Here is a 17,520-nt window from a genome sequence, read left to right on the forward strand (position 1 = left end):
TAACCCCTTAATGTCTCTGAAAGGGACCTGTGTGGAGGTCGTGGTTTGATGGTGTGGGGTGGGATTATGATTGGTGCACGTATACACCTGACAGAGGAACTCTAACAGGTCAGGTGTATAGGGACGTCATTTTGCACCAGTATGCCCGGCTTTTCAAAGGTGCAGTGGGTCCTGATTGATGATAACGCATGGCCCCACCGAGCTGCCATCGTGGAGGAGTACCTTGATACAGAAGATATCAGCAGAATGGAGTGGCCTGCTTGTTCTCCAGACCTAACCTCATCGAGCACGTCTGGGATGCTCTCGGTCGACGTATCGTTGCACGTCTTCAAACCCCTATGACACTTCAGGAGCTCCGACAGGCACTGGTGCAAGAATGGGAGGCTGTACCCAGCAGCTGCTCGACCACCTGATCCAGAGTAGCACATGTGTATCGGGACGGTTTTCTCAACTTATCACCAATACCGTGGACTTACAGATCTGTGTCGTGTGTGTTCCCTATGTGCCTATGCTATTAGCGCCAGTTTTGTGTAGTACCACGTTCTGTGGCACCACATTCTGCTATTATCCTTAATTTATGAGCATGAGTGTACATGAGTCACCTCAACTTCTTTGCATTCGTTTAGGACTATTCTCTGGACGACAGATTCGCGATAAATACAAGCTACGTAAGGGTTCAAATGCTTCGAATGGCTCTGAGCACTATGGGACTAAACTTCTGAGTTCATCAGTCACCTAGAACCTAGAACTATTGAAACCTAACTAACCTAAGGACAGCACACACATCCATGCCCGAGGCAGGATTCGAACCTGCAACCGTAGCGGCCACGCGATTCCAGACCTACGTAAGGGATCTGTGCAGTAAACTTCTCTTTGTAAATCCGAATTGGGATGCCATACGGATATAGCGACTTACTTGTTGTTAACTGTTTCAGCTGCTTCACTATGCCAGGGACATCTATTACTACGGGTATGTCTTCTGTACGGGAGTCTGTGTGATGATCAAACGACCGTTTGTTTGTACGATCCCCCAGCGTGAATGGTTTCTTAAACATGAAATTTTGTACTTCAGCTTTCCTTTCGCTATCTTCTGTTGTCACACGTCACTAATAAAAGAGTCGCAATTGCTAAAGTCATTGCGGGAAGTGGAAACAAAACAATTGTTCAGGTTTGTGTGTAGAATGTATGAGACTGGCGATGTACCACCAGACTTTAGGAGAAACATCATCCACACAATTCCGAAGACTGCAAGAGCTGAGAAGCGCGAGAATTATCGCACAGTCGGATTAACACCTCATGCATCCAAGATTAGGATCAGTTTGACGTTAGGAACGGTAAAGGCACCAAAGAGGCAGTTCCTTGATGGAAACAAGACTAAAGAAAAATCAAGACACGTGCACAGGATTAGTCGACCTGGAAAAAGCATTTGACAATGGAATATGGTACAAGATGTTCAAAATCCTGACAAAAATAGGGGTAAGCTATAGGGAAAGACGGATGATATAGAATACCAAGAATAACCAATAGGAAAAAATACGAATGGAAGAACAAAAAGAAATTCTCGGATTAAAAAGGTTGTAAGACATGGACGTAGTCTGTTGCTCCTCCTGTTCAGTCTATACAACAAAGAAGCAATGACGAAAACAAAAGAAAGGTTCAAGAGTGGGATTAAAGTGAAAGGTGAACAGATACCAAAGTTAAGATTCGCTGATGAATTTGATATTCTAAGTGAAAGTGAAAACGAATTAAAGGATGAGTTGAATTGAATAGTCTAATGGGTTGAGAATAAATCGGAAAAGGACAAAAGTCACGAGACGAAGCAAAGATGAGAATAGCGAGAAACTCCATATTAAAACTCGTGATCACGAAATGAACAAAGTTAGGGACTTCTGCTACCTTGCAGTCAAAATAACCCACGATGGACGAAGCAAGGAGAAGATTAAAAAAAAAACAGACTAGCACAGCCAAAGAGAGCTTTCGTGACGAAGGGGAGTCTACTGACGGGAAACATAGCTCTAAATTTGTAGAAGATATTTCTGTGATGCAACGTGTAACTGCAGTCGCCACTATCTTTACCTTAAAGAAAACTCATATCTAACTCGTCGATGTCCGTTTTTGCGTAAATATGGTGCCCTCTTTTCACTGCAAGTGGCGCGATTGCTAAGCACGCTGAGCAGTTAACAGCGATTAGCAAGTATAAACCGTAGGGCCGTGCAGAAGTCATACAGTCGTCCTGTGTACAAGACGCTGGGGGCAAAACAAAACAAAAAACAACGCGCCATGGCAGACTGCAAGGTAAGCAGGCATTGTGGTTCCGTGTTGTGATGATCTAACTCTCGTCAGTGCCAGCATCCGATTCAGACGATAACGTTCTTCATATTATAAACAGAAGTGTAAGATAGAGAAAGGGAACTCAGTTTACTGTCATTACGTGTACTGCTAATACATTTCCTTTGGTTTCTTCCTCTGCGAAAACAACTGTGAGTTACATCTTGAAGCTAGTTTTTCAGATAATGCTCCGCTCTTGTTATATAAATATCAAAATCTGTTATACTAGGACGAGCTGATTCAAACAAATGTTTGTCTTTATCCAGAGAAGTATTTCTAAGCGACTCTTTCCTGCAAAGATCTGGAACAGGGAACACCTCATTTTTACTTTTTGTAAGACTTGGTTTGTTTAGAAGTATCTCATGAAAAATTTACAAGTACCAACGTCAATCTAATTCTCCTAACAATTTTTTAAATCAGTATTACAACGGAGCGAGAAACAGCAGTACTAAAATTCTATACTTCTGAATATGTCGAGTTTCAGGATGGAGTTAAACACAACTTGATTAACCAAAATATTAAATTTGAAGATATAATAGAAGAACTTGGAAGTTTTGGAAAGTTCCAAATACGAATGAACATCATCTTCAATGGCATCGCAGTAATATTTTCAACAATGTCTTCATACGCCAGGATAATTGCTCTGACGGTACCTGAACACTGGTGCCATGTCCCAGGAAAGGAAGATACAAATTTAACTGCGGAAATGTGGAAGAATATTACAATACCAAGGCAAGTAAATAATCTGTCATATTTAGCTAAACGTTTGTATCTAGTATATAGCAAAACGATGGCTGAATAGTATAATATTTTACAATTTTATAATTTTTGGGGGTAAATGAAGTATTCAGGGAGACAATAACACATTAAAATAGCAGAGCGGTAGGCAAAGGTTTGTTGAGTGGGATGAGAAAACGAGGGTCTCGAATTTACAAGCACATAAGCGTCACTGAACACAGTAAAATGAACAATGAGATTCATTGTCTGCGAAAGTTGTGGCAAGACCGACAAATCCAAGCATGCAAAGGAAAAGAAACGCTGTATTCATTTTTGTTTGAAATACCACATAAAGTGAATATGTTGGTGAACAATATTTTGTTCATGCCATGGATTCAGTAAACATCCAGCGAATTGGACGGGAGAGGGGAAGGCACAACGTAAACTAATGAGATGGCTTCCTGAAATATTCGTACCATAAGGCACTGCCAAAAGTATCATGTACGCACATGAACACTTTGTAGGTTTCAGTCTGAACCAATGTCTAAAAATCGTAGTCAATGAAACCATAAAGCATTCTGATCTTCTATTATGTTTTCATCTACAAACGTTAGTTTACGGCTTACGCTAGGAACTGTTCAGGAGGATCTGAATAGAGCAATCGGCTCCCGGCTCCCTACTTCTTTCGGAGGCGTCAGTGGCTTGACTTGTACGTCGGTCATTACATCACATTCTGGAAGAATGCGTCTTGTTTACTAGTGAGAGAACAGTCAAGGCTTTTTCGCTGAGACTTACGATATGTGCGTGTGGCCGAAGTTACAGTCCCTCTAAGTCTTTGCTGTAATTACCTACTAACTCTTGGACTCTACAACACGCTGCTTTTAACATTTAGTTAGTGAGGTAGATAGTTCCTTTATTATTCCATGGAACATTTGCACGATCAATCATAATGATGTGGAACCAATCATTTTACATTCATGTTAGCAGTTCACGTGAAACGATATTTACGACGTAACCAGTTACTGGTGTTTGTTTTAATACAGATGGGAAATAGTTAATCCTACACACCAACATTTGCATACAGCATCTATGGTGTAGAAGGCATTTTCAAGGAGAAACCTTTCCAGTTTGTTTTCATATTTAACTTTTCTGTATGTAAGCTACTGTGTATCGTTTGGGGAGTGACCAAAAGTCTGTTGGCAGCATTCTTCATAAATTTTTTCAGCTAAAGATTGATGTGGAATAGCCAATGTCATTCCTCTTCTGATTTTTTCATGATGCACTTCATTGTTCCTTCTGAATAGTAGTGGGTTACTTACAAGAAACTTCATAAAAGAATAGATACACTGCGGATCACAAATAAAAAAATAATTATTATTCACAAAAAATATATTTGAGCAATAAAAATTTTCTTCCATGAAGATGGGTTTCCCCAGAGTATTCTTTCATACAACATTATTCAATGAAAATACGCAGATCATATTACTTAATGAATTCTCTCTCCCCAAGATTTATAATGATTCAAAGTGCAAATGTGAGTGAACTGAGATGTTTTAGGAGCTAAAAACTGTGTTTCCTCCAGTTTAAATCCTCATCAAACTGCAAACCTAAAAGTTTTGAAGTACCCATTCCAGTTACACTGTCCTCACTGTGTGTTACCTTCATCATTGGTGAAGTACCTCCAGATGTAGAGAGTTCAATTAATCGTGACTTCTAAATTTAGAGTGAGAGAATTTGTAGAAAAGCACTCTTTACTATAAGAACATTACTCATCTTTTCTTATGTTGTTGTATGTAGGTCAGTATTGATTACAATTCCGGTATTATCAACAAAAGAATTAACTATGTTTATCGTGTATTACAAGTAAGGTCGTGTACATATATGAGTGCCGGCCGGAGTGGCCGTGCGGCTCTAGGCGCTACTGTTTGGAGCCAAGCGACCGCTACGGTCGCAGGTTCGAATCCTGCCTCGGGCATGGATGTGTGTAATGTCCTTAGGTTAGTTAGGTTTAATTAGTTCTAAGTTCTAGGCGACTGATGACCCCAGAAGTTAAGTCGCATAGTGCTCAGAGCCATTTGAACATATACGAGTAACAACAGAGGACCTGCAATAGAGCCTTATGAAACCCAATTAGTTATTTCCCCTATTCAGAAGAGTATCCCATCCTTACAAAGGAAGAATTAGTAAGTATAACATTATGCATTAGGTTTGTTAGATATATCATCCAATGGTTGGCAGTACCACCAATTCTATAAAATCTCCTAATTCATACAGTCAGACTTCTTAGATAATCAACAGAAAATGTTAGTCGCTGTTCCATTATTGTTTTATGGTAGTAAATTTTGGTGAGCGGTCGTGCGAATAGCATTCTCAGTTGTGCAACTCCTCTGATATGCAACTTTGTGATTTATTAAAGAAATTGTTGTTGATCAGTTAAGATCTGGAGTTCATCACAATCGCAAATGTTTTGGAAAATGATGTCAGTAGTGAAATAGGTCGGTTCTTATTGAAATTTCTCCTATCACCTTTCATATGGCGGGGTGAGGGTGTCGTTGTTATCAATGGTATATTGCTATCTGCCCTGAGTTAGTAATGCATGAAATATTTCGCAGTAGACGGCACTTATTTTATGAGGTTCGTCTTTAGTACTCTGTTGAAAACACTGTGGATTCTAAATAAACGTTTATTTTTCAAAGAACATGTAATTTTCTTACTTTTAGGAGGGGAATGTGTGAAACATCCCTATGATTGAAATTGACTTGAGCTGCATTTTCAGCATTCTGCGATTCTTCTCACTAACTGCTTGTTGGTATATTTCTTAGTACATTTAGGAAATGATTATTAAACATATCTATTACCTGCGACTGACAATTTACAGAGCTTCTGCTTAAATCAATAGTGATGTAATGATGGTATGTGAGCATTTGTTCTCTCTATCACTATATTACATATATCTGTTGTCAGATTTACTAGTTTCTCACAAAATGTGGATGTTATTAATATCTTTTCTTAGTAATTTGGATAGTGATTCACTTTCAATTATGGGCCAGTTTAATGGCCTTTCTGATTAGTTTGTGAGAAAGCTGGGTAGAAATAATGATATGAGAATATCACACAACCAATTAAACTTCATATGAGCATTTGTATCACTATAAATTTTATCCCATGTCATCTCTTCTGATTTTCAAAAATGCCAGTCCTTTTGTAATTAATTATTATGGCTGATTTACATTCAGAAGACTCCATTTCATAACGTACTCTCTTATTTATCCTAACTTGTAAACATAAGCAGTGAGACCATTTGTTACTGGGTCTACAATTATTTTCTTGCTTTGAACGTAATAAAAGGAAACATTATTAGTCACATTTCGACTGTCTTTACCCGCCCGCGTTTGAAAAATTACTGAGATCTGCTTATAGGATACAAATAAGGTTACCAGCTCATATTTTTTCTGTCAGAAACCTTTCGAAAAATCTAATCTGATACCGCCACCGAGTATTAACTGCTCATTTTCTGACATATCTCATTGTAAAGAATCCTTATACCACATGAAAAGTCCAGTGTTTCCCAGTACGAATTTACATAAAAGTCAACGATTTTTCACAGTTAATTCACAAGCAAAAACTTCTATGGGCTGGTCTCTACAACATTCACTTGTTTCAATGTATTCGCATTTTTGTAACATCTTTATGTATCTAACGAGACTATATGTAACAAGCCCTTCTTTTCACATATTCATTGTATATGAGTAATATTTTTGAATCTTTCACATATTCCACTCTGAAACTCTCTTTGAACTCTTGCACGGTTTGGGGTATCTTCACTTAGTGGCTCATACTTAAAGTTTCTTGTAGCTCTTTCTAGAAAAAATTCTCTGACATTACAAAACGTTGGAGCTTGTTCCTCTCTTTACTGGATATCGGTAATGTTTTACACTAATAGTAAACTTGTTACCAAGCAGGAGCTGCCGCTGCACTGATAACAACAACAATGAAGCATTGTGTCAAAACTAAGTCATTCTACCGTCTAAGGGCGTAACTGTCTGCACACTAGATTGTTTTCGATCTTGTATGAAAGGGAAATGTATCTGACAGCAAGAAAGAGTAGTGACCCAGAAACTATCAAACATTATAAAAACTACTGTGTTATATTAAGAAAAGTTATTAAAAAATCCAGAAGTATGTGTATCATGTCTGAAATCAGCAACTCTGATAATAAAATTAAAACAATTTGGAATATTATTAAAAGAGAAACAGGTCAACCAAGAGCACAGGAAGACAGTATTACCATCAAATTGAATGAAAACTTTACGAACAAAAAGTCAGACGTTGAAAATATTTTTAATAATCATTTTCTAAATGTTGTGGATATAGTTGGATCAAGGTCTTCATTAGAAGATGCTAGGCTGTTAATGGAAGAGGCCATACCTATGCAATTTGATACAATTGAAATCTCACCCACTTCTCCCTATGAAATTAGGAAAATAATAAACTTGCTTAAAAGCAAAAACTCACATGGAATTGATGGCATTTCCAGCAAAATACTAAAAGCTTGTTCTCAACAGATAATTAAGATTCTCAGCCACCTGTGTAATAGCTCTCTGGAACAGGGCATTTTCCCTGATAGACTGAAATATGCTATTGTTATACCTTTGCATAAAAAGGGGGATAGATCTGATGTCAACAATTACCGTCCAATCTCCCTTCTAACAGCTTTATCCAAAATTTTTGAGAAAGTAATGTATTCAAGAGTAGCTTCACATATCTGTAACAATGAAGTACTAACAAAATGTCAGTTTGGTTTCCAGAAAGGTTTTTCAACAGAAAATGCCATATATGCTTTCACCAATCAAATTTTGAATGATCTGAATAACCGAACACCACCCATTGGGATTTTTTGTGATCTCTCAAAGGCTTTTGATTGTGTAAATCATGAAATTCTGCTAGACAAGCTCAAGTATTGTGGCATGAGTGGGACAGTGCACAAATGGTTTAATTCGTACCTAACTGGTAGAGTGCAGAAAGTTGAAATAAGTAGTTCTCATACTATGCAAAGATCAGCACATTCCTCAAACTGGGGAACTATCAAGAATGGGGTTCCACAAGGGTCAGTCTTGGGTCCTTTGTTGTTCTTAATATATATTAATGACTTGCCATTCTATATTCATGAAGAGGCAAAGTTAGTTCTCTTTGCTGATGATACAAGTATAGTAATCACACCTGACAAACAAGAATTAACTGATGAAATTGTCAATAGTGTCTTTCAGAAAATTACTAAGTGGTTCCTTGTAAACGGACTCTCACTGAATTTTGATAAGACACAGTACATACAGTTCCGTACAGTGAATGGTATGACGCCATTAATAAATATAGACCTTAATCAGAAGCATATAGCTAAGGTAGAATACTCCAAATTTTTAGGTGTGTCCATTGATGAGAGATTAAATTGGAAGAAACACATTGATGATCTGCTGAAACGTTTGAGTTCAGCTACTTATGCAATAAGGGTCATTGCAAATTTTGGTGATAAACATCTTAGTAAATTAGCTTACTACGCCTATTTTCACTCGTTGATTTCATATGGCATTATATTTTGGGGTAATTCATCACTGTGGAAGAAAGTATTTATTGCACAAAAGCGTGTAATCAGAATAATAGCTGGAGTCCACCCAAGATCATCCTGCAGACATTTATTTAAGGATCTAGGGATATTCACAGTAGCTTCTCAGTATATATACTCTCTTATGAAATTTGTTATTAACAACCAAACCCAATTCAAAAGTAATAGCAGTGTGCATAACTACAATACTAGGAGAAAGGATGATCTTCACTATTCAAGATTAAATCTAACTTTGGCACAGAAAGGGGTGAATTATACTGGCACTAAAGTCTTTGGTCACTTACCAAATAGTATCAAAAGTCTGACAGACGACCAACAAGTATTTAAGAAGAAATTAAAAGAATTTCTGAATGACAACTCCTTCTACTCCATAGAGGAATTTTTAGATATAAATTAAAAAAAAAAATTAAAAAAAAAATAAAAAAAGACACACAAAAAAAATTAAAAATTTGTTATATTAACCTAAGTATGTTGTTAAATTAACTTAATTATGTCATGTATTGGAAAATTTGACTCGTTCCACATCATTACGAAATATCGTATTCATGATCCATGGAACTTGTATTAATCTAATCTAATCTCTACATAGTTAGCACCCAGACATTATCCCTTATCAATATGTACAGACACCAGTTGGTGAGTGTTTTTGCGGTGTATCTAGAATGTGTAAGTTCAGCGGCTACGTAGCAGTTCTTGTGAATGAACGCAAATTTACTGGATTCCGGTGACGTCCTTTCTTGTTTAATAACATTGTATACAACAAAGCACTAACTTCACTCCTAATACGAGCTGCGCAAATAAGTCCCAGTCGCGATAACCTCCAGCGGCGCTTTCACGACGGTCTCGTTAATCCCAGTCGCAGAACTCGTTTGAACTTGCCATGACGTCTACCGATAGAGGCTAAAAACTATGGCACTTTAGATAGCAAAAAGCGTGAAAACAAAGCATTTAGTTATTTTTAAACGTCTGAGCATGATTACAGACTCACAGGTAATTTCGTGAAGCTCTTATTTCGAGTTTTGAAAAGGAACTGGGTTTGGGCAGCTTGGGTCCAAAAGTCTCCGGCTGCAGTGGCAAGCCAATAGAAGAAACTGCAATTTCAACAAAGACAATCCACAGAAGATAAGTAAATATTCCAGAATTCGAATCAAGAACAAATGCCAACATGAGTAACTTGGACACAGATATCCTCCATGTAGCGAAGCTGTTTAAATCACTTTATAAAGATAAGGCTCCGGTCCATATTGGATACCGTTTATATTCCCTTCAGAGTATACTGTTATTATAGCTCCATATTTAGCAATGATATAAAATTCAACAGCTCGTCCGTCGATAGATGCGTGCCTAAAGGCTGGAAAGGTTCACAGTTCACACCAGTACTCAAGAATGGAGGTAGGAGTAATTGGCTGTGTAACTGACCCATGGCCCTAACATCGATTTGCAGTAGGATTTTTGAACTTATACTGTGTTCGAACGCTATGATTTACCTCGAAGAAAACGATTTACTGACAAATAGCCTACATGGATTTGGAAAACATCGTTTTTGTGAAGCACAACCAGCTTATTATTCTCACCAGTTAATGAGTGCTCTCGACATGGAATGTCAGTTCATTCCACACTTTTACACACATACCAAAAAAAATTTTCCAGCACCTCGGTTCCTAGAGGTCGGGAAACTGTACAGAAAATTGGAATAGAGATCAACATAAACATCATTTCCACCCTTTTTACTGCTCATGAAAACCGCACATTGCTTGTTTTACCATCATACAGAGAGACTTTCAGAGGTATCTCTAATATCTAACAGCACGTTCTGTTGCATTGATGCGTGTCTGTATTCGTCGTGGCATACTATCCACAAGTTCATCAAGGCACTGGTGGTCCAGATTGTCCCACTCCTCAACGGCGATTCGGCGTAGGTCCATTAGAGTGATTGGTTGGTCACGTCGTCCATAAACAGCCCTTTTCAATCAATCCCAGGCATGTTTGATTAGGTTAATGTCTGGAGAATACGCTGGCCACTCTAGACGAGCAAAGTCGTTATCCTGAAGAAAATCATTCACAAGATGTGCACGATGGGGACGCGAATTGTCGTCCATGAATGCCTCTCGAATATGCTGTTAATATGGTTGCAGTGTCGGTTGGTGGACGACATTCACGTATCGTACAGCCGTTACAGTGCCTTCCATGACCACCAGCGGCGTACTTATGCTCCACATAATGTCACCCCAAAACAGCAGGGTACCTCCACTTTGTTGCACTCGCTGGACAGTGTGTCTGAGGCGTTCAGCCTGACCGGGTTGCCTCCAAGTACGACTCCGACGATTGTCTTGTCGAAGGCATATGCGACTCTCATCGCTGAAAAGAACATGATGCCTTTCCCGAGCAGTCTGTTCAGCATGTTGTACCACGCTGCATGGTGTCATGGTTGCAAAACCTCGGCATGGATGTAGGGAGTGAAGTTGCACATCATGGAGCCTATTGAAAACAGTTTGAGTTGTAAGACGACGTCATGTGGCTGCACAAAAAGCATTATTCAACATGGTGGCGTTGCTGTCAGGGTTCCTCGAATCCATAATCCGTGGGTAGCGTTCATCCACCACAGCAGTTCACTTGGGCGGCCAGAGCGAGGCATGTCATTGACAGTTCCTGTCTCTCTGTATCTCCTCCATGTCTGAACAACATTTCTTTGGTTCACTCTGAGCTGCTGGACACTTCCCTTACTGAGAGCTCTTCCTGGCACAAAGTAACAATGCGAACGAAATCGAACAGTGGTATTAACCGTCTAGGCATGGTTGAACTACAGACAACACGAGCCATGAGTAATGGACCAAAGGCCTTTGTGGCGCAATTTGTTAATGTGGGTTGCCTACATCATGGGCAGGTATGCACTCAGGGGAAGCCTATTATTCTTCTTTGATTGATAGGTAATTCACCTATTGTTCTCCATTGATTGACAGATAATTAACCTGTTGCTCTCCTTTGACTGGTAGGTACTTAAGCTATTGATCTGCTAAAAGGACTCTTCCTTTTGATTGACAAGTACTTAACCTATTGTTCAGCTAAAAGAATCCTTCCTTTTGACTGACAGGTCCTTAACTATTATTCCTCTGCCCCCTACCCCTCCATTCACCCCCCTCCCACCTCTCAGAAACCTCCCCCCTAGCTGCTACAGGTACACTTTCAGGTCTGAGTTATTGGAATAGCCCCTCTCACGCTTATCAATTTGATTGACTAGTTCTTTATGTTGGTCAATTAATTAATCTCTCCTCCTCTGGTAAACACCCTCCCTCCCTGCTCTGTCATGCAGAGGAAGGATCTCATGACAGGAAATTCGAGAGAATATTGTTTGTTTATAAAAATTGAGTTTGTGTGGGTTGTATATCTGTTGCTCATCATTCTCTGCAGTTTGGAGAGATGTAGGTCTTGTAAGAAGTAATTACATTGATCGCTTGTCACTTTTTATTCCGGTCACACAAGGAATACCATCATGAAGCACCTATCACACGTAATTACACTGGCACATCTTTTGATCACAAAGCACGCACCGCCTGCCATCCCCATGTCCACTGGACCATACAGGACGCCACTGCACACGCTCCCAGGAATCTGGATGCACAGGCGGCCCCTGCAAAGTGACGATGCGGCTGTCAGCTGCCAAACGATGCACAGGTGTCCATTTCTTATCCCACCCCTCCCCGCGCTCTCAGCGGTAGGGTCACTTGCTGGTGGTGCTGCAGCTATTGCACGAACGGTCAATAACGCGCAAAGCTCGCAAGCGCAGTTAGAAGAGACAAGAAGATATAACCGCATGATGGAAGCCGCAGCCATAGGAACAGCATTATACTTGAAACCGTACAGAAAAGGGCTTGGTCTATCTATAAATTTAAAAAAAAACCATTAGTGGTCCTACCAGATCGACCACTCACAAATACTGACCTTCTTAACTTTGTTAGAAAAAAATTCAACGTTCCAAGATTCCGTGGCGTCTTTAAGCGGGATACGTTACCAAAGACTATGTGGAAAACTGGTGAATGTGATATTGTGAATTCAGATGTTGCTGGAGGCCCCAGCACCCACTGGGTGTCATATGTTACGAAAAATGCGGATACTGTATACTATTTCGACTCATTTGGTGACCTGCAACCGCCATGAGGATTGCAACGATACTTCACCCACAGAAGACATGTGTTCCACAATTATCAGAGCTTTAAGGACTTTAATACATACCTCTGCCGACATCTATGTTTCATGTTTCTCTTGAAGTTTACAAAGAAGAACACGAAAGCTATATAAAGATCAGCTTTAAACATTCCTTCATCAGTTGAGGTTCGGATGCAATACGCTTTGGCGTTAAAAGAACGATCATTTGTATTGCATGCAAATTACTTCCCACCAATTGATTTGAGCATTGGTGAATGGAGTATTGCACTGATTGGACTGGAGACGTTCAGCAGCATCCCGAATATCATCGAGACTAACAACAAACTGCATCTGGATATTAATGGTGGAAAAGATATTGTGGAAACAGAACCGGATACATACGATATCGATGGTTGAAACGAAGTCTTAAAAAAGACTGGAAAAAGTACTGAGCTACGTGCAAACCTCAATAGACTTAAATCTGAAATAAGAACTAAATGCAACGATTGACTTTAACCAGAAAGGTTCAAGAAACAGCCTACTTGGCTTCACGAAAGGGCAGGTTTTGAAGAAGGATCATAGTAAATGTTACAAGTCAGATCAAACTGCGGACACACTGTCCATCAGCAAAATCCGAGTTGAGTGTAACATTACAACGAACTCCTATCTCAACGACAGTCTAATTCATACTATTTACGGATTCTCCCCCTCAGTTGCAACGGGGTATAAGATTGTTAGACTCCTGCCATTGCAATATACCTTCCGGTCACAGACAAACATTGGATTATTTGGAGTTGCGTATTGTGGACCAGAATAATCAACGCGTAGACTTTCGTGGTGAGGAAGTCATTGTACGATTACATCTAAGGCAATATGGACGTACGGTATAAAACCAGCGTAGGCAATCCACAGCATGTCACTCCGCTACAAACTGCAAAGTGGTAATATGTGCGAACTACAAGTTTCTTAAATCAGTTGGCTTGAAACCTAGCAATGATATCCTCACTCAATACAACCAGTCCAGTAGAGTATGATGAGAGAATTATATGTCAGGAATACTTCTCTCATTAACCCTACGCTTCAACCACATTTAACAAGAACGATGACATTAGGATTGTCATCCAGCGCCAAGGCGGACTGGTGGTTCCATGCAAGAGTTTCATATATCTAGAGGGCTCATTCAAGAAAATCGATGGCAGCGATGCAGTGGGATCCAAGCTTACACGTAACACTTTAGCATTCCTGTTCCAAGAGATACTCTATGAAATCAGTGGGTCTGAGATCGGCCGTACATGCAATGTCGGCATACTATCAACCCTTGAAACATACATCTCAGCATCACCCACAGATTTGCATAGTTGCGAAAATGCGGGATGGCCCATAGACCATCCATAGTATAGAACAGTTGCAGAGTACAAGCCATTTACTGCGTGCATATCTCTAGAAATGCTGAAGGGGTACTTCGAGGACATTAGGCATATTATTATGAATGCTAAACAGGAACTAACTCTGGTGCGGAGTGCAAAGGACAATAACTCATACATCCAAGGAGCTCAAGAGGAGAATATGATCACAATCAGCAAGATAATTTGGAAATGAGGAGCATTCGAAGCTTTAAAAAGTCCTGTATTCCAGTACATTTCTGTCAGTGACATTTCACTCGTTGGATGTTTTCGAGTACCCAGTGTTACCGACTGTGAGCAGACAGACATGGGTTATTAAAACCTCTTTGCAGCTGGAGACAACTAGATTCATCATACTTGCGTTTCAGGCTGATAGAAGAGGGAATATAGCAAATGATTCCAATGTGTTCGACAACTGCGAGTTCACTAATGCCAAAGCCTACCTGAAATCAGAATTCTACCCTTATGACAGTTTAAACCTGCAGTGAAATGAAAATGTGTACAGTCTAGCACATAACATGTATGCAAGAATTCGTGCTTCTTACTTTGAAAGTGCTGAAGAAGAAGGAGGATGGTGTCTATTCAGTACAGCGAGGTACAAGGAGCTATCACTAGTCATCGAAATAGACTGCTCAAAACAGAATGAGATAATGGACGTACAGATGTGCGAATTGAATTTGAATCTTCGACAGATTTCCCAGAACACACTGCCGTGCATGCTCCAGTTCTATATGACCCTGTTATCAACTACTGCCCCCTCACCAGTGTTGTGCAATGAGCTGTATAAATGAACATGTGCTGCACTATACCTAGAGCATTTCACAATGGCGTCTCAAGGTGAGAAAGTCATTGCAGATGCTCAGGCTTTCTATGATGGTGAGTGTAGAAACTTCATATTTAAAGATGTTGGGTTTGTAGCGGACACAGAAAATACAAGTGTAACGTTGCATCACCTAGGTCTTTCAAGTATGTGAAGTGTGCTAAGACACAGAAGGGTGCAAAGTGGTTAACGCATTTCTACCATGGAATTCACTGCGATGACCCTGGCACACCCTATAAAGATATGGTGACCTCGCTTCAATTATTCGACCACATGGACACCATCATCTACCTGAAAGGGAAGGAGAAGATCTCATCGATGCATCGAATCTTTAAGTTTGTTGCTTTTCAAGACCTGGAATTCTACAGGTGTCCTTGTCTCCACCGACTCAAGAAGAAGAAGAAGAAGAAGAAGAAGAAGAAGAAGATGTGTGAAGATAGTGTTGTTGTGTCCACTTATGAAAAAGTAAAATTACTTTAAGTTGGATGAGATATAAATGAATTTTTATCTCATAACCTCTGTGTTCTTGTTTTCGACCCTGTTCCTACTTTCACAGATTAGAGTTTTAACCACATTCTATGTCTGTGGTTTTCTTCAAGCACAGGAGATATAATTTTAGACATGTCTGCTATGTTTCCAGAATGAGATTTTCACTCTGCAGCGGCGTGTGCGCTGATATGAAACTTCCTGGCAGATTAAAACTGTGTGCCCGACGGAGACTCGAACTCGGGACCTTTGCCTTTCGCGGGCAAGTGCTCTACCATTTGAGCTACCGAAGCATGACTCACGGTCGGTACTTACAGCTTTACTTCTGCCAGTATCTCGGCTCCTACGTTCCAAACTTTACAGAAGCTCTCCTGTGCAGGAGACACGTTTATGGCGCCAATTTCCTCCAATGGCGCTGCATAGCAGCACGGTGAGTACGTTGGAAGCATTTGACGACTTTTGTGGGGTTTAACTGTCAGTGCAATATGGCGATCTGTACAAAACAATTTTGTCAATGAAAGTCTCGTCTGCAGAAAACAATGGCAGATGGCGGTTGCACGCCGGCAGTAACAGCAGTTTGACGGGTATATTCAGTGACGGATGCGCTGTCCTGTTAGAATCGCGAGGAAGAATGCAATCGGTGTTATCCGGCGCTATTTTCGTGATCACGCCTTGTTAGGATCAGAATTTCCATGCTGACAAGCTGAGACATCACTAAAGCTCTGACAAACGCGACTGTTAATTAATTCTGCAGCAGTTTACTATTTCCGAGATGTGCACTTGGCTCTTATTTACATAGACATGTGATGGCAGTATAACATTGAGTAGCTGTGCATGTGAGGGTGAACCGTTATGCGGACATCTCATTGGATACAAAAGCTTTGTGTCATCATATCAGCAATGGTGCCTAGGTGAACAAATATTTCGACAGGTATTTCTCAGGTGTCAAGTATGAATGGGATGCAATTGCCTCATGCTCGCGGGACCACAACTGACACCTGTGCATGGTTTGGCAGCTGACAGCTGCGTCGTCACTTCGTGGGGGCCACATGTGCATCCCGATTCCTGGGAGCATGTGCAATGGCGTTCTGTGTGGTCTAGTGGACATGGGGTGGCAGGCAGTGTGTGCTTTGTGATCAAAATATGTGCCAGTGTAATTACGTATGATAGGTGTTTCGTGATGGTATTCCTTGTGTGACCGGGATAAAAAGAAACAAGCAATCGATGTAATTACTTCTTACTATACCTACATCTTTCCAAACAGCAGAGAATGATGAGGAACAGAAATCCAACCCACACAAACTCAATTTTTATAAATGAACAATATTCCCTCGAATTTCCTGTCGTGAGATCCTTCCTCTGCACCACAGAGCAGCCAATTTTCGGGGAGGGAGGATGGGAGGGTGTTTACCAGAGGGGGGAGAAGTTAATTAATTGATCAATTTAAAGAAGTAGTCAATCAACGTGATAAGCGTGAGAGGGGCTATTCCAATAACTCAGACCTGAAAGTGTACCTGTAGCAGCTAGGGGTGAGGTTTCCTGAGAAGTGGGAGGGGGGGTGAAGGGAAGGAGGAGGGGGTAGAGGAAGAATAGTTAAGGACCTGTCAGTCAAAAGGAAGGATTCTTTTAGCTGAACAATAGGTTAAGTACTTATCAGTCTAAAGGAAGGATCCCTTTAGCAGAACAATAGGTTTAGTACGTGTCAATCAAAGGAGAACAATAAGTTATGCACCAGTCAATCAAAGAAGAACAATAAGTTTGTCCCTGAATGCATACCGGCCCCTGATTTGGGCAACCTGCACGAACAAAATGTGTCACATAATTCTGTAGGAGTTGTTTGCTGACCAGTTCCACGATTCACTTCTCGTATCTTCACATCCCACACGTGCTCAATTGGAGACAAATTCCGAGATCATGATGACCACGAAAGTTATTGCACATATTGCAGATGACATTGGTTTCATGAGCAGTGTGTGGACGAGCATTATCCTATTGTAACAATA

The 17,520-nt window shown here is 40.2% G+C and overlaps 1 protein-coding gene across 1 annotated transcript in view; it reads left to right on the forward strand.

The window, feature by feature from the left end:
- The first annotated feature begins 2,280 nt into the window (after nt 1–2,280).
- The window catches only part of LOC126176437 (solute carrier family 22 member 13-like), a 123,634-nt gene continuing 108,394 nt past the window's right edge, over nt 2,281–17,520 (forward strand). The window contains exons 1-2 of the mRNA XM_049923594.1: nt 2,281–2,295; nt 2,813–3,060. Coding sequence (XP_049779551.1) covers nt 2,281–2,295; nt 2,813–3,060 — 263 coding nt within the window. The remainder of the gene's footprint in view (nt 2,296–2,812; nt 3,061–17,520) is intronic.

Source organism: Schistocerca cancellata, chromosome 3 (genome assembly GCF_023864275.1).
Source record: "Schistocerca cancellata isolate TAMUIC-IGC-003103 chromosome 3, iqSchCanc2.1, whole genome shotgun sequence".
NCBI lineage: Eukaryota > Metazoa > Arthropoda > Insecta > Orthoptera > Acrididae > Schistocerca > Schistocerca cancellata.